Source organism: Daktulosphaira vitifoliae, unplaced genomic scaffold (assembly GCF_025091365.1).
Source record: "Daktulosphaira vitifoliae isolate Bord-2020 unplaced genomic scaffold, ASM2509136v1 Scaffold_1, whole genome shotgun sequence".
Classification (NCBI taxonomy): Eukaryota; Metazoa; Arthropoda; class Insecta; order Hemiptera; family Phylloxeridae; genus Daktulosphaira; species Daktulosphaira vitifoliae.
In genome coordinates this window covers 9,229,476-9,252,307 of record NW_026099572.1, presented here as the reverse complement: position 1 = coordinate 9,252,307, position 22,832 = coordinate 9,229,476, and the positions used below count along the sequence as shown (strand labels likewise).

Here is a 22,832-nt window from a genome sequence, read left to right as displayed (position 1 = left end):
ATATCATAAATTTATTGTAATAGCAGTGACCGTTTTCCTATGAATAATTTACTAATCGAGAATTTTAATTGAAATCCATGTGCGTACTACTGTAGCAAAGTTAACGACCATTACACACATTAGAGTTTAGTTTACTTACTGATCACGTTGTGTATTATCTTCTTTATTCGACCTTAACGATCGTTTAAGCTTGACTGTTAACTATTATATGCGAAAAAAAGTATGTATATATACGAGAATGGGTGTGTATGTGTGTACAATAATACGTTGATCTAGAGTGTGCGAGCGACAAAAACATACATCACAGGCAGGAAGTTTCTTGAGCCAAAAAACCCTCCTCATTCTGTAATTTTACCAGGCAATAGGAGGTTGGCAATTGTTCAAGTAACAGTCTGTCAGAGAAATGTCCTTGTACCTCTTCTCATTTGTCCTTCCATCTCACTACTTCTTAAACACTAGCTTGACAGCCTTGCAATTTTTCATTGCCACGCCCCTACTTCCAAAATCGTTAAAAAGTGTAAATCGTCAGAATTAATGATTGGAACACTAAGGAAAAAATCTATACGAATATCTAAAATCTTTTAAATAATGAAAAATGGTTAAGGATAGGAAAAAATCATCTAAAAGTTACGAGGCATTGCCTGAAGTGCGCACTGTCTCGGGTTCGAAATTCGGTCATGGACAACTCAGTTTCCCGAGTGAGAGATCAGTTCAGTAGTTTAAGTTGACATCATCCATGGTTTAAAAACTTTCCCTTAGGAGGAAGTAGCAATTACCCTCCAAGGGTCGCGAAAGTGAAAAAAAACGTTCATAGTTGACACTTATATTAGAGAATTTGATATTTCGTGATAAGATGATTCTAAGCAGATGAATTTAGGATTAAACAATCNCGCACTGTCTCGGGTTCGAAATTCGGTCATGGGCAACTCAGTTTCCCGAGTGAGAGATCAGTTCAGTAGTTTAAGTTGACATCATCCATGGTTTAAAAACTTTCTCTTAGGAGGAAGTTGCAATTACCCTCCAAGGGTCGCAAAAGTGAAAAAAAAGTTCATAGTTGACACTTATATTAGAGAATTTGATATTTCGTGATAAGATGATTCTAAGCAGATGAATTTAGGATTAAACAATCGTCAAATTTCGATACTACTTGGATTGAGGTTAGACACTATTCTGTGATAAGACGACTACTACGGACAATTTTCAAATAATAATACTAATGCCCGGATTTACAAGAATTTATAAATTTTATTTATTTATGTCAGACTCGCCATTAAACAGTATATATTTTTATTAATTGACACAAAAACTTAGTTATGTGTTGTAATCAAGGTAATAGTTTTGGTGGTATTGGGGGTTTATCTCCCCTAAAACGATAAATGTTTCTATTCTACTATATAATCCCACGAAAAAGTTGTATAAACTTAAAATCTTTCAAAGTAGCTCAAATAAAATGTATAATATAAATACATATAATTTCTGGGATAATTTAACTATTAGTACGTTAGATAAAAATTAATTTTTCATTTGCTTCAAATAGATGTGAAGAGTAAAGAAAATATTTAAGTGAAATGTAATTGTTTAACTTTATAAATTTTATGTGACAGAAATTCAATAATATACCAAATTACTCATAAATAAATTGTCTGAGGAAGTTCATTCAATATTTTGTTTAAAGCCTAACATTAATTATTTAGACTTAAAATTATATAGCTCTATTATCAAATCTTTAGTTATTTTAAATTTAAATAACTTTGGACCAATTATGATTTTCTTAATATATGTTTATTGATCAAATGATCTTTATACGTGGATATATTATTTCAAAACTCAATTTTTAATTTAAACTTTATAATATTAAGTAACTTTAATTATAATTAAACTTAATTAATTTACGTTTTAATAATTGTATTTTTATTGCTACACCAAGGTATCTTTTTTTTAGACTCGCTATATCATCTAATGATAGTTTATGATAATTAATTATTATAAACAAGTGAAATATGCGTATTTTAAAGTTTAATAAATAATCTTACTATTATTTAAACTATTATCTCTTATACGAGGATTGACATGATAGTGAAACAAAATTTAAAATACTTCAACATGTGTAATCATAAATGATCATCATTAAACAAATGTTATGTATATTTTTTGATATAAGTTAATATACATAATGTCAATATAAAGTAATCTACAGATATATTGTCCTGTTGTTAAAATTTTTTTTTTTGGATGATAAATATGAAGGTGACCTATAATACACTCAGTTATTGAGATATTTTTATATCGAATTCTCTATTTTCTACTTTCACTAACGACCCCTTACTAATGTAGTCCCTATAATGTCACCTATTTTATTATGCCATTAATAAATAAATTTATAACAACCAAGTGGCCAGGTAGTCTGAAGTTTTTTTATTGATCTGTTAGGTTCAGCAGTCATTTCAACCGTAATATTAAAGTTTTATAACAGGCTTTCGTAAAATTGTTTTTAAAAATATGTATTTTTGACAAAAACTAGCTAAAATTAGATATTAAAGAAATAAAGTTAGAGTAATTCTAAAATGAAATAAAATAATTAATATGAAGTAGAATGTGATGTAATTTAGATTCAATTGCGATAATATATTATTTATACTATCGTGCTCCAACGAAACTGAAAATGATAATGCAAGTATAAAATGATATTGTATGTCTTATAAAATATATTGTTCTATCATTATTACATTTAAAGTTAAGTAAAAGAATCCGAAAATAATTTCAAAACATGTCAAGTATAAGTGTTAAAATATTTATTTTAATGTATTTATAAGAGAATTTTTATTTAAAAACTTTATGTAGTATATAAATTAATTGTAATTTCAGTTTTGATATTTTACCAAACTAAATCCAATAGCATGGCACACATGTTCGTATTTAAAAAACAACAAGACATGTTATTAAAAGACATCGAATATCTAAAAAATAATTATATAGTGATAACAATAATTATTATCTAAATAAAAAATGTCTATATTTTAAGATTGCTTTTGAACATTTTTTCCTTTTGGATGTAATTCTTATGAATGATATTCAGTAATAATATGTTATTAAATAACACATATGTATATCAGTTGTGAATTGTACTATGTGCAGAATAAATATAGATTCGATTTCTTTGTTTTTATTATGAATTTTAAACATTGACTTATTTATGATTATTTAAGTGGTACATTGATGTTTGGGTATGAATAATTATAATAGTGGGCGAGTCACTCGGTCTGATACCAATAGAGACTATGTTCGCAATAATTTTATTTAATTGTATTTTTGAAATGTACATTATAGAATATCCGGTAAAAATCCATTATTAAACTTAATCTTATGTGTGTGTGTTCTCCTGTTAACTTTCCCAACAGAATTTCAGTAAAGTGTTTTATTTCTAGTTTTAAATAGTTTCTAGTTTTTCCGAACTCCGGACAATTCTCGTTACTTAATTTTATTAAGATAATAAAAACGGAATCAGTAAATTTACATTAAAACAATATTGTGATCAATAACACGCAAGAAAGCCAACTTGTTGTTTGAATTATTTATATTTAAGTGCGATTATTCGCATTCGTTTTTGTAAATTTATCCATTTATTTAACGGCGAATTGCGAACTCATCGTTCTAGACTTAATTTTGCTAGACTGACGTTGTTCATTTTGTGAGAATTAACCTACACGGCTGTATGTTAATACCAAACAGTAGGCAGGTAACTTGCAGGGACTTGTCACCTTTGTCCTCGAGCAGGCCGGCCATTACATAAGTCGCATTGAAATAGTCGATTATTGCCGCCATTTCATCTGGTCCATTATTTATCAACAGTTTGAATAAATGCCTTACATTTGCCACTGGCACAAAGTCGAACGCTAACATTATATGGAGGATTTACACTTTCAAGTTTCGATTGTCTGGATCTTATCTTTGCTGTAAACTTTCCTGTACACTGATTGCATTTAATGAAAAAAAAAATACGTTACTGGAACGACGGGAAATACTTCCAGGCAAACATTTATGATTCCCAATTCTAAATCGCAAAGACAAAATTTGCATAGCGTTCCTCTGTGAAACGCTGTTGACAGCACGCAGAATCGTCACGTGTTTGTGTTATTCCTTTCTAGTAAGGAACTTGTACTGTAATGGGGTGTCTTCTTCATTTACCCGGTTTTGCATAGGCCCATAACCATAGATAGTTACGTAATATACTTGGACTCACTTTGAATGTTCCGTCGACAAACCATACAGAACTTCTGCATAATAGCTCAATATTTTTCGGGATTTGCCTAGTTCANGGCATAATAGCTCAATATTTTTCAGGATTTGCCTAGTTCATTTTACCTTTTTATTTTTTACTAATGATATAATAACTGACTATAGTTATTTTACCTTATTTCATACTTTTTCTAATTGATTTAATACTTCGAAAATATAATGCAATTATTTTAATNTGCATAATAGCTCAATATTTTTCGGGATTTGCCTAGTTCATTTTACCTTTTTATTTTTTACTAATGATATAATTAACTGACTATAGTTATTTTACCTTATTTCATACTTTTTCTAATTGATTTAATACTTCGAAAATATAATGCAATTATTTTAATTTTGATAATTTATTGTTCTTATCTTAGTTATGATTTTGTTTTTAATCGTCACAAATTTGAATTAGATTAAAAAATTAAAAATTACTCAGAAGATTAAGCAAGCACATTAAACATATTTAAATGACAAATTATTAACTCATTTTTAAAATATATCCAAGACTAAGAATTGCGCATTTTATTTTAAATGTTCTATTAATATGCATAACTAATAATAAACTAATTTAACGTAAATTATGTTTTTATTATAAGTAACAACAGTAATATTGTTTATCATTTTATTAATATTGGTCATTGTGTAAATGAATACTACTAAATTAAGCTATACAATACTACAGAAGAATATTTAAATTAGAAGACTAAACTCTCTAAAAATTCGCATTTAATAAAATTCGAAGGAGCATTCGTCGGTTATTTTTAATCATTTAATTAATATATATGTATATATTCAATATTAAACAACAGCAGCTTAAATTGCGAAAATGAACAGAGTATCTCAAAATTCAATTTAATAATTAATATTCTTATTGTGATTTATGTTAATATTGTCTATTCAGTATGTACAGCGTATACAACAATCTGAAGACGTTACTTATTGTAATTGGTAATCAATGGTACCATTGTTCATTGAAATGAGCAAAATAGTATACAATACTATATACATACTATTAATTTATTCGTATTTTTATCTCTATATTTTAAAGTAATCTGTAAAACCTGGAAGTTTGGCGAATTCCAACATCTGATCAGATGTCGGAATACATTCACACTAATATTGAATTTTCTTCAATTTAAAATAATATGATGTTGTGTATATACATGTAGTAAATTATAATACTACATGTGTTGGGTAGTTGACATGAGAATAGAGCAGATAATGAGTGCTGCACAGTTGAGAGTTATTATATGGATGAAAGGAGTGATTAGACAAGGTAGAATATAGAACGAACATATAAGAAAGAGTATAGGTATAGCATAAATCTTGGATAAGATGAGAGAAAATATACTCAAATCGTTTGGTCATGTTATAAGGAGAGAAGAATCGAAAGCTGCAAGAATCGAAAGCTGCAAGAACAGTTATGAAAATTAATGTTGTAAGAAGAAGTGGTAGAGGTAGATCAAAAATGAGATGGAGANCGAGAGAAAATATACTCAAATGGTTTGGTCATGTTATAAGAAGAGAAGAATCGAAAGCTGCAAGAACAGTTATGAAAATTAATGTTGTAAGAAGAAGTGGTAGAGGTAGATCAAAAATGAGATGGAGAGATGTTATCGAGTGTGATATGAGGACGGCTGATGTGTGCGTAGATAATGTGGGAGATCGCGTCAAGTTGAAGTTTAGGGTACGCGTGGCAAATCCCAATTAGTTGGGATAAAGGTGAAGAAAAAAAAAGAAGAATACATGTTTATGTGTGTGTGTGTGTCTTCTAATGGTTAATTGTTTTACATGACATAATAATTTTATATACCATAGTATACAAAGTGATTCACTTATCATGATCACTTATTCAATCGAAAATAAAAATTATGTTAATTTTTTTTTTTATNATGCGTAGATAATGTGGGAGATCGCGTCAAGTTGAAGTTTAGGGTAAGGGTGGCAAATCCCAATTAGTTGGGATAAAGGTGAAGAAAAAAAAAGAAAAATACATGTTTATGTGTGTGTGTGTCTTCTAATGGTTAATTGTTTTACATGACATAATAATTTTTTATACCATAGTATACAAAGTGATTCACTTATCATGATCACTTATTCAATCGAAAATAAAAATTATGTTAATTTTTTTTTTTATTGGTTTTATTTAGTCAAATGATTTTCTTAATGTATTAATCATTAAAAAATGTTTATTTTTATTCCTTATACATTATAAAAGTATCAACATTAATTTTTCAAATGGCGAAATGCATCATTACCTAGCTTATTTATTAAATAATGATCTAATTGAGGAATTGACTGATCGTTAACAACTTTTGGACCAGTATTTCGGAAGTAATTGACATATTTCAGTTTACTTAAGGAAGAGTACAGCTGTGAAATGTCTAGTTATAAAAATAGAAGCCACTTTACCTACAATCATTACTTTAAATTGTTAATAACATCTGAAATACTAGTTCAAAAGTTGTTAACGACCAGTCAATTTCTTAATTAGAAAATCATCTAATAAATAAGTTAATTAATTATGGATTTTGCCATTTGAAAAAATAATTAAGTTGAAAATTTTATAAGGTATAAGAAATATCCATAATTTTTTTTTATAATTAATACACTGAAAAAACATTGAACTCAAAAAAAAATAATAAAAAAATTATTAATATTATTTGTTGATTAATTAAGTGGTTGATGATAAGTTAACCACTCTTAATAAATACAAAATTTTCAATTCCAGTGTAAAATCTTAAGCAGTCATTTTTTTTCATGATTTACCTTGTCTGAAGTGTTTCTTTGAAGTATTTGTCGGATTTGGCTTTATTTGTGTACATTATACAACATCAGATACCAAAACAATTTCTAAATTACACATGAATAGTGATTGTTTTTTTTAACGTATAGAATACACTCTAATCGAATCGTTTTGATAACATTCTTGGAGACTACTGTAATAGATTGTGATCTCATGCTCAAGTGTGCAAACCACCAGCTAACGAATAAGATTTACTTAGTAGATTTCTTTTCCATTACAACTATGGTATACTAAATAAAAAAACAGATTTGCTCAAAAGTTTTAACGAAATATTTTAGATTTTTATAAGTCATATTTATAAAATTTGAATAATTAACTACGCCTCTTAAATTTAATATATTTTAAAATTCATTATTCATAAAGTACTTTTAAAGTCGATCCTTACGCCTCCAACTTTAATTTTCAATTGAAAGATGACAACAAAAATTTTTAACAAGCTTAAAAAATTGAATAATTATTTAATTAAGGAAATGGCTGGATGATAACAACTCTTAAATTAGTATTATAGAAGTTATTAACACTTCTAAATATAGACTAGGCGTTATGACTATTTTTATCATTAAGCATCCTTAGATTTAAGTTTGTGTTGTGTAAAAAAGTTTTTATAAAATAATCATTAAATTTAAATATTAAATTTAAAAAAATAGAATCCGAATTTAAATTTATTTATAAATTTTGTTTGAGTCACAAATTTGTGCAACTTATATACTATACAAAAATATTTTTCGTTCAGGACGATAAACTTGTTTCTAATCCCCTAAAATTATTATTATTAACACATTATCAAGTTTTCATGGCAATTAATAAATATATGCGAGCTGATTGAATGTATGGGAATAATTTAACAACATTTAAATCCAGGTTCTATTTATTAATACGTTGATATTTTAAATGAATTATACTACTAGGTGATATTTTTATTATTGAGTACTTAATTACTCAAAAAATAAATATAATATTAAAAACTTAATTTATCTAGTAGTTACGTGATTTTCTTAATATATCAATTATGGAGTATTTTTCATGTTCATCATTTAGATATAATGATAACAACTTTATTTTTTCAAAATGTAACATATAAATATATCTCACTAATAAAATAGAAAATTATCTAACGAAGAAAATAACTGATCGTGAACAACTACTATTGGACCAGTATTTCCGAAGTTATTAAGAATTTAAAGTAATGGCTGTGATAAATTTCGGGTTTTGTTATTTTTCCATAAACGTTTTTAGATTGCACTTCTTCTCTCGCCTAAGTATAAAAATGTTCATAATTTTAGAAATATTAATTCAATAGTTATTCACAGATAATAATTTTATTAATAAAATCATTTTTATAATTTAAGCTAGATGAATATGTATGTTACACTCTGAAGAATTAATTTTAGTACCCACATTATGTATAATGGATAGTAAGTACTTCATGATTAATAAATTGAGAAAAAATATTTGTAAAAGAAATTAAAAGTAAAATTTCCAGTTTTATAAATGTTTTTGTGAATTATAAAGTGGTTAATGATAAAAATAATTACCCTATAATAGTATTTTTATTATAAAATATACAAAAAACATTGATTAGTCATTATAGACTTTTTAGTCTATAGTAGATTATTATTGCTTCACAATCAATTTAATGAAAACTGAACTTTAATAAAAAATCTCGTTCATACCATTGTAAGATATTATTTGGTTTATTTTATCAAAACTTAATCATTTATTTCAATTAAAAAAAAAAATGTTTCTGAAGTTGTAGAATTAATAAAGATTTTTTGCGCAATATTAAACAGTATTTTATTTAAAACTATGATTGATAATAATGATATTAATAATTCTAATTTTGAATCCTATAATTTTTGTCAACAATTTTTGAATAAATAGAAATTTATGTTCTTGGTTAGTTTTGATGATCAAACTTCAGATTCCCTTCTAGGCTTTAGTGCATTACTTAAATTACATAAAGTTTATTTCACATGTTGGCTAAAAGCTGGATTTTATATTTTCAATTTTTCAACAAAAAGATATAATAATAAGAAAAAAAAGAATTATCTTTTGAAAGACAAAGGCTACAACAAAAGTCTTGTTTGATAGAAGTAAAATAAGAAAAATAATTTATATTGTCTGCATTATTATTATAGGAAATTGCTACAATATTGTAAAAAAAAAAACAATAATAATAATAATAACTATACTCTCCAATGTTGTTTGGAAAAAACATCGAGAAGCTTTTGTAAACCATGTATTTCGGCGATAAAAATGTAACGTACTTAAATTATATTGCTTTAATTCTGAATGTAGTTGAAACAGTGTAGTTTAATATTTTTACAGTTGTTCCATTTAGGTAGGCGAAGTTTAATACTAATGTCAAACGATTTTCATCCGATTTCGGCGCTTAACAATTATTTTAAACATGTTTAAACAATTATTATTAAAATAAAATGGAATGTTTTAAAACTAGACGGTTAAAATTAAATATTTGATAGTTTTCATAAATTATTATCGGTTTTTAAAAAAGAATTTTTGAGTATTTAATAAAATAATGTATTTATATTGTTGATCCAAAAGTTTGTTGAATAAATAGAAAACATTCAAATTTGAGTATTCTAAACATTTTATTCTGAATGTATTTAAAGATTACATAAATGTTTTGTATACTATTGATCTATTTAGCGTCTTTTATTTACTTTATCGTTCAAATATAGCTACCTACATTAACAGAAGTTTAGTTTTTCAAATAAATTGTCTAACTCTTTCAGTGAAATTTCGATTTCTATTAATCTACTATGTTTACAATAGATTTTGTGCGTATTTTACACTTTTTATGATAATTGCTTACTTAGCTTAGTTATTGGACAGCAGATCACTGTTTTTTACATACATATCTCAGTATCATCGCATAGTACATTCCGGTTGGGTTCTAAAAAGACTTCTGAGTTTGGAATTGTATAGACCATATTTATTGGGCACAACATGAAACTATTCTCCGAAATAAAATGTTAAATGCATATCTCCTCGATCACCACAATTATGTCGATTGCACGAATGAAATATTCCATTGATAATAATTATTAATAAATTATTTCTATAATTATTAAAACAAATACCTGCTATTTGTCAATAAAAATGTTTTTTTTTTTAGTAATATATCACGTTTCATAAATAATTATTTAAATATAAAATAATTAATTTAATATATTGTAATGGAATTCTCGATATCATAGAACATTTTTATTGTGGAATACGCGTAGACGAATGAAAATATTAAGAACTTTAGAAAAGCCTAAATACTTTATTCGTGTCATCCATGTCGGCAGTAGCTTACAGTGTATTATGTAGTATTTTGCTGAATTTATATTATAACGAACATTCAAATGTAACTGTGAAACACGAAATTTCAAAAGCTTTTAACCTTAGATTTGTTAACCTAAGCATGTGTTCGGGTGACCGTTTTTATCCGCTGTTAATATAACATCATAATATTGAATAGTACATTCATATGAATGGATTTTTTCCTCTCCAATATTGAGAGTTGTTCCGTAATAAATTTAGTAGCAAAACTTTTATGATGGAATTATAAAATTTCATTTTGGATTTTAATATCGTTAGCAATATTTTTTTATAGAATAGTGTAACCGTAATTTATCGTAATATGCTCTTGATATTAAACAACTGGTCATACCATAGTTGCAGTTATGTCAATAAAACTAGGCAATGGCTCATCTGAAGGTTCAATCCATTTGATTGCTACAATGACAAAACTTGCTTAGAATCAGACATTTGTATATCGATTTCAACTTCCGGGTATTATATTTTGCTACTGAAATATAATATTAAAACAGCTTCCAGCCAACAGTAGTCGCTGGGTCACGCAAAGTCCAAATACATTAATATTATTATTGTATGTACACAATCACACACACACATATATATATACATGTATATTTGTACATGCATCGTGTATTTGTCGTTGTCATGAATTATTCATGCATTTAAGTGTTAACCGATTCGTTTGCTTTACATGGTGTGCATTGCGTATAACTCAAATTAAATTCAGTATACATTTGTTTAATAGTATATAGTACTTTAGTATAATTAATTATAGCTTGTGCGTGTAATGAGTACAATTATTGGTTTCTTATGATTTTAAATAAAATTTCGGCCATTCTGTAAATCGATTGTTTACATAATATGATTATCATATTACATTCGTAGTCGTGCAGAAATATCATCAATATCAATGGAATATTTTATAGCTTTTAAATTTTTCTTTGTAATCTTCTTACCAATGATCCAATTAGATTGAAGTTATCATTAAGCTACGTTCTTATCGAACAATTTTTTTTTAATAAAAATAAACAGAAGTAGCTAGGAGTTGCTGCATTGTTACAATGTGTTGTTTTATATGTAATTGTTCTTAAAAAAAGTAATTAAATTTAAATAATCGTTTGATGTATTTTGAGTATTTTTATAGTTTGTCTATCTAGATTTTAAAGGGGAAATAACCTTTGCATAAGTAATAGCGAAATTAGTTTAAAGTACCCATTTCAAGTTACAGAGTTGGCAAAGAACATTATTCCGGAAAAAAAAACTTGACAAACTCTTAGATAATAACGAATGAGGTAACTCCAGATATTGTGTACGGCCGCAATGTTTTAAAACTAAAAACCCGCATTTTAAGAGCAAAACTTTTTTGAACCCATGAATAGTAAATATTGAAAAAAACTTTTCTTGCTTTTTCGGGGATAAAGATTTACCTAATTTCATTATTACTTTAATAAAAAGTAAACAATATTTTAATAACATAGTGTATTTAGATTTGTTTTTTACTCATTATCCTATACTTATTTCACATTATGTGTTGTGGATTTTTAACGAAAATCTCATTGGAATAAAACCATACGAGTTATTTTCGTTAAAGAAAATGCTTTTCGGATAAAGCACAAAAAGTTCAACTTATTAGTATTTTGCGTATATGAGCTAAAACCACGAACACGTTCGAAGGATATTTACAAGTTTTCTTAGTGAACAATATAGAATAATAAATAAAAAAAAAAAATAAAGAAAAAGTGTGAGTGTGACAAAACACGAAATGGCGATGGCGTGTGCGTCATAGACAATACGATAAAAAATATTCAGACGCAAAACTGTTTTGGGAAAGAAAAAACTTATTCGCTGATTTTCTTCTGCTTGTATTTTCCTACGGAGGTTATTTGCAATAATGTTTTCTGAAATTCGGCAAATAGTATTAACACAACATATTGTATTATTGTGGCGCTTATTGTGCAACGAACATATATACTAGCTAAAATATTATTAGGTTTTGCTGGAAAAAAAAATTGTATATCTATTTTTTCATCAAATAGATGTTAAAGAAACTGTGAGTTTAAAGTAAGCGGTAAGCCAAGTGGAAGAGAGATAAAACCCGTAAGATTTTTTTTTCCTTCATAACGTCCGTTAGAAAACTACATTTCGTTTACAGTATTGTTTTTATCGGTTAGCTTACTAACGCGCATTTAGAGACTTTTACATCATAACATAATTATTAATCGATTTAGTTTTTTTGGTTGCCGTTATCAGTGAATACCAGAAAATTAGTGGACGCCATAAGTCGTCCTATCAATATTTTCAATACCACTAGTGAACTACTTCTTATAGTTTTACTTGTTGGCCAGTAAAATTCGATTTTTATCTTCACACTAGTTTGTGTTTGTTAAATATTGAAGTTTTAAATATGAATATTTTAGCAAAAGTCGCACGGTTAAAATGATTATTTTTCCATTATTACTTTACACTAGGAACGATATTGTTTTAAATTCCGCAGAAAAAGATCAAATAAATAAACCGTAAGCAATAGACATATAAATAGATGCAATGGGTGTGTAATTTTCACACCCCGGATGTGTCTAGTTATCAGTATGCAACAATACGTGAACTAACATTTTTGACCGGTAACGAAGCTGTTTCCGGGGTGGTAGTCCTCCGATAAAATCGCAATAGGATATAAACAACTATATGAGGTCATCCGGCTATGTCGGTAATAAATAAGAAAGAATGAGTATTTCCACCGCTGCTTCAAAATAGTGGTGTTGTTCGATCATGTGATATAATGTATAGCAGTATGTATTAGAGCCACTAAAAAAATATGTTTGACATTGGTTTTTGTAACCCTAATATAACGTTATATATGTATACCAACAAAAATGGATAATGACGGGTTAAATCTTCAACATATGAAATTTTAAGCATTTCAATATTTAATAGGTTGTATATTTTTATGTTCTCATTTTTTTCATAAACTCAAAATTGTTTGTAGTAAGGTTGATAGAAATGCAATACGTTTTAATTTTAAATAATTCAAACTCTATAATTTCGCTTTTTGATTTTTATAAACCTTATAGTTATATAAACTGTTTAAAAATTTTTAGCATAATTTATTTAAACTATACTTAAAAAATTACTCGTATAATAATATTTTATTACTTTATATTAATGGGAAATCAAAAAGAACTACTAGTGCATTTCAAAAGCTTTCTAATAATAAATTGCTAATAATAAAAGTTCAATCACTCATAGTTTTATAATTCATTTACAAATCGATTTTAATTATGAGTTAGTATAGCAATATCTTTGTAGTTAATTCAACTTGAAAGTCTGACCCAATTTAATACTTTAAGCTATTTCTCAAACGACATACACTTTTCCAGTACAGTAACAACGGGTTGTAAGCGGCTTTTTCTTTCTTAAAGCAATGGATCTTCGAAAATGAAATATGCCACTGAACATTTTTTTAAACCTATACAATATAAGGGATTTGTCTTGTTACTCAAGTGGTTCAATTTATTTATAGTTTACGAAACAGTCAAAGAGAATAAAGTTTTAACAAGATGCAACAGAATCTAAAACTTTACTATCGATTTTTTGTAATATAACGAAACACGTCTCGAAATCAAGTTAAGAATCAATTTTAAAAATAATATTTTTTTTTTATGTTATTTTTAAAGAAAAACAATATGTAGTCTCAAATTATTCCATTGCTATTATTCACGTTTTTTTATTTTACGCTGATAGCTTTGCATCAAAATAGAATGCTATGTCATACATATTCCAAGCAGGTAGCATTTTGATTTAAGATATTTTCACGTGGATCATGATTTGTCATTAAGAGTATATTAATCAGGATCTCGGATAACTCGTGCGGTGTTCCAACATAAAAATTCAGATAATGCGCATTGCATTTTAGACGTTTTAAGAACATCTGCCAAGCTCAAATAATATAAATGGTCTTACGCTTATCTAAACCATTTATATAGAGCACCAAACTATGTTTCCATTCCTTTTCCATGAAAAAAGGGGAATAAGCCATATTTCATTTGAAACCATAGGGGACTCTTTTGAAATGTCTCCGGGATTTTGGAGCCTTACATTATCACCCACCTATGTGGTGTTGCCCAATCATAAAAAGAATTTATCATACAAAAATTTTCTATTTATTTCAAAGCAAAATATAAAAATGAGCCTGTATTTAAGTGAAGACTAATAATAAGCTATATTTTTTTAACAATGTTATAATTGCCAAAATCCAAAGATTAAATTTTTGAACATCTTCATCAAATAAATTTTGGTGAAATTTTTTACTGAATAGTAGTGCGGATATTTTTTTTAAATAAACATTAAAGGAATTTCTTTACTAATTTTTTCAATAATTTCTAGATATTTCTGAAAAATAAAAAATTTTATTGTATTTTTTTGTCAATTACTTTGAAAATTCAGTTTTAAATCAATTTTACTCTATATTATTTGATTACTTGAGAATGTAACAGATATTAATAGCTATTTATCAAAGATAAAATAATTATTATTATAATGTTGTTTTATACACATAGAAATTTTCCTATTTTCCTTTACATATTCATTTTTGTATTATACTGAAGAAACTTTGATTTTAGCAATGTCTAAATTGGGATGTTCTAAATCATAAACATTTTGATGGATTCTATATATGTCAAGGGAGCATGTTATCCTTGCCAATGTGTTCTAAATAGAAAATTTTAAATAATAATTACGTGAATTAAAATTATTGATTTGATTGTCTCATTAAATATTGAAATATGGCGGTTTTATAATTATTCAAATGGCTAAAAAGACTCATAGTAGTAATTGTATTCTGATACATATAAAATATGAAATCATCTTTGTTTACATAATTGAAGTTGAGAAATTTTTGACAACTATGTAAAATTATATAAAAATAAAATTGAAATATATGTATGAGAAACTTAATTCACCAAAAATAGTTCTAAATGATTGTGAAGGTCCTCAAACTGTATGCATAATTTAATACACATTTAGTACAAGGGTATGCTATGTGTAGCTCAATGAACTGAATTTTTAAAACTTTTCCTCTTTATAATAAATATTTTTAAAGTAATTTTAAGTTAAATAATTGATTTTACATTTTGAAAGTTTTACATTTAAAATTAAAATAAAATAACTTTGAACTTAAATAGTGTTAACTGTATACATTTTTATTATTTTATGAAAGTGTTTTTTAAACATTTTATTATATATTGAAAAGAAATTGAATAAAAACATTTTCATCAAATTATTTCTTGTAGGCGTTAATACTCAATTTTGACATAAAGTTAATCTTGACTTTTATAAAAAGCGCTGATGTCTCTATACAAAAATAATACATTTATTTAATATTATCTCTTAAACTGAAAACTAATCATATTTTTTTATACAAATTAAGACATAATATAAAAATAATGTTTATTAATTAAAGACAAATTTGTTCGTTTAAAAACATTATTATAGTAAACACTTACTAAAATAGTACTATTTTATTTAAAAACCGGATGGAATTCGTAACAGAAAAAAAAAAACATTTACTACATGAATAATTTGAAATACCTTATTTATCTATCGAAATACATATTTAAATAAGTATTTTTATTAAATTTTTATAACTTATGATGTACAATAATTTCATTTAATGTCAATGATATGAAGTTGGAAATTATTTTATTTTTACGTAAAAAATAACTTTACAGCTATTTTCCAAAATCTGATATGGCTATTTTGGTATCATTTCAGAAAAGTAAAAACAAATAAAAATTTCAATAATATCTTATGAAAATGATATTTTCGAGTTCTAAAAAACAAAACTTCCTGATTAAAGTGACCCGTAATATTGTATTACATGACAAGTAACATTATATTTTATACAAATAATAAAAGTCTCAAAAACATCAGTTTGTCACATATCAGCTTTTGGCTATGAACTGTAGAAATAATTTCACAGTGAAAAATTATTTGTTGGATTATAAAAAAAATATGGTAATTAGACAGAACTTATTTTTAAAATTTAAGTACCCTTTTATCAAAATTGAATATCTAGCAGGTCATGCAGTTTATTAGTTTTTTATTAAGTAGTGATTACATTATCAAATCAATAATTAATTTACATTGCATTATTATTCTAAATAATTTTCACATACAAAGTATTTGTCCTTATAAAATTTATATTATTTATGTTTAATCATTTGACACTTAAGGGTGAAACTATTTTCATTTTGAGGTAAATTTGTTTTTTTGTTTTACATTTAAATTCCTTAGGTTATATATTTGCATATTTTATTAATTTATTCGAGACAATTTCCCAGAACAAAATGAAAAGAGTTTTTGCATGCTAAACTTGTCCAATTACTTTGGCTTGATAAGTAAATGCAAAGAGAAAAACTAGTCGATGACTAAAAAAATGTGAATTAAATAAATTGGATAAATAATAAAGAGATTGGTGAAAATGATAGTTTCTGTTACAGTATAATTTATCACAGAATTGTTTGAATAATGTAATAAATAATCAAATTTATGTAATTTTAGTCAACCGCTCAATTACAATTCATTGTTTTTAAATTATGAATTTATTAAACATATTTAATCAAAAATTCCTTTTATATTATTTACATAATTTATTTAAATATTGAGTTTTATTATTGTTATTTGTAAATGGAAAAATCGGATCAAGTATGATTTACTATCATTTTCCCGATATTTTTTTTTATTATGCAATTTTTACCATCATATTGCTGTACGATATATCTTGTATATTCTCATTGTTTTGTCTCCATATAGACGCTCGTAATGCTTTTTATATTCTCTGTTTTAATAACATGGTATACGGTGTAAAGCAGCTGTTTTATTTTACACAGTCCTATTTTATTTTTTCAATTTTTCTATTATGAACGTTATTTGTTTTGACATTTTTCATTTAATCGTTGTAACTCCTACTAATTATTTTAGCTTTCCATATCAGGTTACATGATTACTCGTTTATCTACAGTTTGTCAGAAACTTGATTCGTTGTTATATAAATAGTGTTTAGACAATGAGCAAATGTACTCAATTGATTTTCTCTAACAAGCTTTAGAGATTTATGTGGCTCACTCATATTAATACCTACTATTTATCTTCTGTGCTTATTATAAGCAAATAGGAATTATTTAACACAGTAACTAGTAGCTGTCATTTCAGTAGCTTAATTTTATTTATAAATTCGTCTAATTTGTGAGCCCTCGTTTTTTTGGATCCGCTCATTTGCAACGAGTAATTAGGGTTGTAAAAACAATGTAAAATTTTTATAATTAAGATGTACAGTTAACTTTCTAATATAAAATATTTTCTTCACACTTAGAGAAATATGTCGTTATTATTTTTTGGCATTTCAATGGTAAAATTATTTATTGATATTGTTAAAATTATTATTACTATCATATTTTTCTAAGATAAAAGACTCGGTTGTAATTAAGTTCGAATGTCATATATATATGCTCTTGATTATATTTTATAACATAAAATTTATTAGTTACAAAATCTCAAACGATTTGGACAATGTATGATTTATTGCTATCTCTAAAGTAACTATAGTAGTATATTTTAACTTCGGTATCTTAAAACTATTCTTCTTATTTCATAAGGAGTGTTATTAAGGATATAAATTTGTATTAATTTTATATGTTAAATATTCGATAGGTTGATCAATTTTACAGTTTTAATAGAATTTTGTAGTCTTTAATTATGTGTCATCCAACAGGACATTGAAAAAAATTTACAATTTTACTTTAAGTTTTATTTTTATCTATAAAATTGTTATCAATCAAAATTATTTAATATTTTTAAATTTAAAAATAACTTATGAGTGTATGAATAAAATAAGTATAATATGTATGTACTATAATAGAGCAAATGTATTGATTCTTAGTTAAATCAATGAACCTTATTAACATCTATTAAAAAATTCGATTTTACTTACTTTTGGGTAGACGCCCGCACTAGCTAATTCGTTTTCGATAACCATAATTATAATACCGAACATTCCCATGACTAGAGCGTAATCACTTATTCTTTTTCGTTTTTCAAAAAGTGCTTTACGCCTACCCAGTCTGTATCCAACATTTGGTTTGTGTTTACTACCGGTTACATTACTACTGGAACCTACTAAGCTAGCGCCCTGAAACATAAATTCAATTTAAATTTAGTAATCATCAAATGTACTTATGCATTGCGTATTGATGAAAATATTATTATTTTTATATATTTAACGAATATATTACATTTATTTGATTAAAATCTACGTTTATACATTGTCATAATATAATCAAACAATAAAAATATTTTTTATAAAAAAAAAAAATTATATTAATGTTTGTTAAAAAGTTTTTATGCTTCAGACATGACTTACAATAGTTTGGTATACATTTTATTTTAACACTTATATATGTATCAAAATTATAGTTATAAAACATTAAGTAACGTTAGCTGATTATTTTAAATATTTAAAATTAAATAAAGCATTAGAACATTTCCAAATCATCATAGAAATATTTGATTTATTATTTTATTATATTACTTTTGAAAAAATAAATAAGTTTTAATTATGAGTGGGTGTCAAGAATAAATTTTTGTTTTCTATAATTAGATGAAATATGATATGAAATGTGTAAGAAAATCCCAAACTTAAGGAATTTCATATGTCTAAAAAACGTAACTAATTTAAAATATAATCAGTATTATTTTATTCGTTTTTCAAGTTTATCTATATCACAAAAAGCCTTTTTGTCGTCTAAAAGATTTGGAAATCTTTGACAACGTGTCTTTAAAAAGCATTGAGGTTATTCACTAAATGGATTCTATGGTTTCTTATATATGTATTTACGTGATACATGAAGCATAAAAACTCTTTAGATTTTAAATAGAGACAAGCAAATTCTTCACCAAATAGTCGGTTAGTACGTGCTAAGGAAAAAATTCTTGTAATCATTATATGTGAATGAATAAATGTAAATGTTCATGATATTATTTTATAAAACATAAAAAATTTACTTTATCAATCGTCTTAAAAAAATTTATTAAGTCATGTCTATTAGCTAAAATTTCATATATTAATAAATTTAACCACTGGAGTGCACCTCTAAATAATCTGAATTATTCAAATAATATTAATATTTTCAAGGTAATTTTGAATAAAAATTTAATAATTTATGTAGATCACAATAATAAATCCTATTAAACTACTCAATATTCACCATTAAAAAAAAAAAAAATAAACTAATTATTGTAAACAGAATGTTATTAATAACCAGTAATTACTGTACATGTTCTATTTCATCGCAAATATAATATAAAATCACAAATAAATTTAAATATCACTACTCAGTCAATTAATTAAAGAAGGTAATTTGCAAAGAGGTTGCTTATGAAAGACTTTTACACTAACGTCAAATCACTTTGTAATTGGTTTTTTCAAATATTGGAACTTGTCCAAACACTTAGTACTGAGAAATATAATTTAATAGAGTTATTGACCGAATAGCTTTAATTATACTGTGTGAAATCATTTAAAACAATCTCTTAAAATTGAGTTATACGCTTTGAATAAATCATGACTTATCAATTAATTATAAATCAATAAGAAAATAAAAATAAAAGTGCATAATAAAAAGTAATCATCTATTGACAAACGACTAAAATAACAATGATAAAAATACTGTTTATAGTATTCTACTATATTAATGATGTTATTCAGTGATTCAGAAATGATTTGTTTAGTTTTTCTGTCATAAAAATAAAAAATTTATAAAATGCTACTCTTATATCTAGACTTTGACGAGGTATAAGAGCAATTTTTTGTTTTAGTAATTTAAAGTTTTGATTCATTAAAAAATAATTGACTTGGATTGCTAAAGAAAATCTAATTATACTACGACCACTATATCACTACTAGCTTTTCATAAATATTAACTAAACGTGGTAATTTAATTATTATATAAGTTTAAAGATCGAGTTTTTAATTAAATTTTTTTATTTAATATTTAACATCTCTTTGTATCGAGACAAAATATTTCCTTGCTTTTATAAAACATTAGAAAAGCGAACAATTATTAATAAATGTATAAATTTATATTTGCGAATCATTCTGCACTAATCAATAATGGAAAATTAGGAGAAATGAAATTTATTTTCTTTAAATTCTGACCAAAGTTGTTTAAGTGAAGAATTGCTGTTTTAACTTTAACTCGAGAAATTTTACATAAATTTGCATAAATATGCTTAGTAAAAAAAAAATCTTATTAATTATGAACTTAACATAGAATTCGCTTTAGCGCATTGGGATTCAAAAATTTTACCTAAAATAGTTGGAAAATAAAAATGCGATCGACTTTCTGTTGTTGTCAATAGTACAAAAGTTGTACAGCTTATAAGTGTACCTCACTTATCGGTTGGTACTGGTAATGAAATACCCTGACAAATTTACGGTTAACAAGAAGAGTAGGAATTACTAAAAAAAAGTTCTAGGTCTTATAACAGAATGTAACTCGGGTCGATTAAATGATGCTTAGTAAAAGTACATAAGACATCACATTTTTGAAATAATACTTCAAGCAATTCTTTTTAAGCAAAAATTGTTCCAGTCTAGTCCAAATATAACACTCTATAAGAGATTTGTTAAAGATTGGGACAGTTGAATATATTGTGTGGGGTTTGATTATCCAATGATTTTAGTTATATTAAAAAATGATTGAGGAAAAAAATTACAAGACTATTTTCCTGGCTATGTTTATAAAGAATTTCAGGAGCTTATAGTAATATATCTTGGAGAAAAATTAATCGGAGGAAGTACTCTATTTATAATCATATCACGCTGAATAAAACGTTTTAACCAATCGCATTTAGTTTTATTATACAGCAAATGTATATATCTCGCAGTAATTTGATAAAAAACCAATATTTTAGACAATTTAATGTCGCATATTTTTCACACGAATCATAATAATATAATAATTTTTTCGAAAGTTAGAAATTATATAGAGTGTTCAAAAGTGAATTTTGTAAAAACATTTTTTTTTTTTTTAAATATTAAAATCTATAATTTATATACTAATATGTTTTTACTCTAAGTATGATAGTTCTAGAAATGATGTAAAAAAACTGAAATACTATTATTTTGTTCGAATTTTCAATTTCTATTCGGCTCGTAAAGGTGAAAGGTTATCAAAACTAGATTTTACTCAAATAACCTTCATGTAATAATAACGAAAAAAGTCGGTGGTTACATTGATCGGATACATTGAAGTTAATAAAATAAGCGTGGTCCTATTATATGTGAGCTCTGGACTTTCTAGAATTATCCAATGACCTAAAAGTTTGAAAACGCCAAAATAAAGAAACGACCATTTCGATTTTTATACATTCAGATGTCATATGACAGCTGAGTGTATGGCAGATGAAAACTGGGTGGCAATTATAACACTGATGATGTGATTTACATAATGTCACATAAACGAAAATATTTATGTTGCCGCAGGAAAATTATACTGCCATAAACCGAGTGTGTAATAACAACAACCGTTACACTGGCAAATCCACAGCGCCGTAATAATTAAACAAGCATGCAAAATATGTACCTTGCACACCAATCCGGTACGTTCTTCGGTGAAGCGAGGATAGTCGGAATGTATGCTAACCAATGCTATGCCGGCTTCCTCGCCCGCTCCGCCGCTATCGCCTCGGCCACCAGAACCGCTCACCTTCATTCCACTGGTGATCGACAGTGTCGATGACGTGTGCTTTCGCAGCTAAAACATAAAAGATAAATATCAATGAAATTTTTAATAAATTTTATTGTTCTATTGAATATATTTTATTTATCAACCGTTATTAACGTTTTTTTTTTTTTTTTTTTTTTCAGGTTTGTTTACAGGGGCTTGATTTAATTTTGTTTGTGGATAACGTACGGGAAACATTTTGTAACAATTCAATTATTACGGATAGTATAAAAATTATTCATGACTATCATTTATTTGGAGTATAATGATACAAGTGTTAGAATTATCGCCATCGATAAAAAGTTTCATGTTATTGACGCGATGTAAAACAACATTTTTGTTATAAAGTCCATCCCGAATCCATGTAAAACAAGGCGTTGTTGTTTTACATGCATTCGACAAGTACAAAATATATTTTATTAACATTTCTTACAGTCTAGGATTTTTCCATTTTCCTGACTATAAATATTACAAGGTGATTCTTTTAACACTAGCCGCTCAATTTCTCTTAAAATAATAATTGTGTTAAGAAAATTATTCTTGGTATTTTTTAGTCTCGTATATTTTTGGATTTTTCCGTTATTAATTACTCTTTCAATTTATCCCTTACGCTTTGTAAGGTGTTCAATTTATTCTTT

General features: G+C 26.0%; 2 protein-coding genes across 6 annotated transcripts in view; one reads left to right on the top strand and one right to left on the bottom strand.

Moving 5' to 3' along the window:
- The window catches only part of LOC126894273 (small conductance calcium-activated potassium channel protein), a 208,643-nt gene that overhangs the window by 25,936 nt on the left and 159,875 nt on the right, over positions 1 to 22,832 (bottom strand). For all 5 annotated transcript variants that reach the window (XM_050665163.1, XM_050665160.1, XM_050665162.1 and 2 more), the window contains 2 exons: positions 22,054 to 22,224; positions 18,402 to 18,599 (listed from right to left, as the gene is read on the bottom strand). In XM_050665163.1, coding sequence (XP_050521120.1) covers positions 18,402 to 18,599; positions 22,054 to 22,224 — 369 coding nt within the window. The remainder of the gene's footprint in view (positions 1 to 18,401; positions 18,600 to 22,053; positions 22,225 to 22,832) is intronic.
- LOC126894279 (uncharacterized) overlaps positions 1 to 22,832 on the top strand; it is a 139,702-nt gene that overhangs the window by 64,528 nt on the left and 52,342 nt on the right. The window lies entirely within an intron of this gene.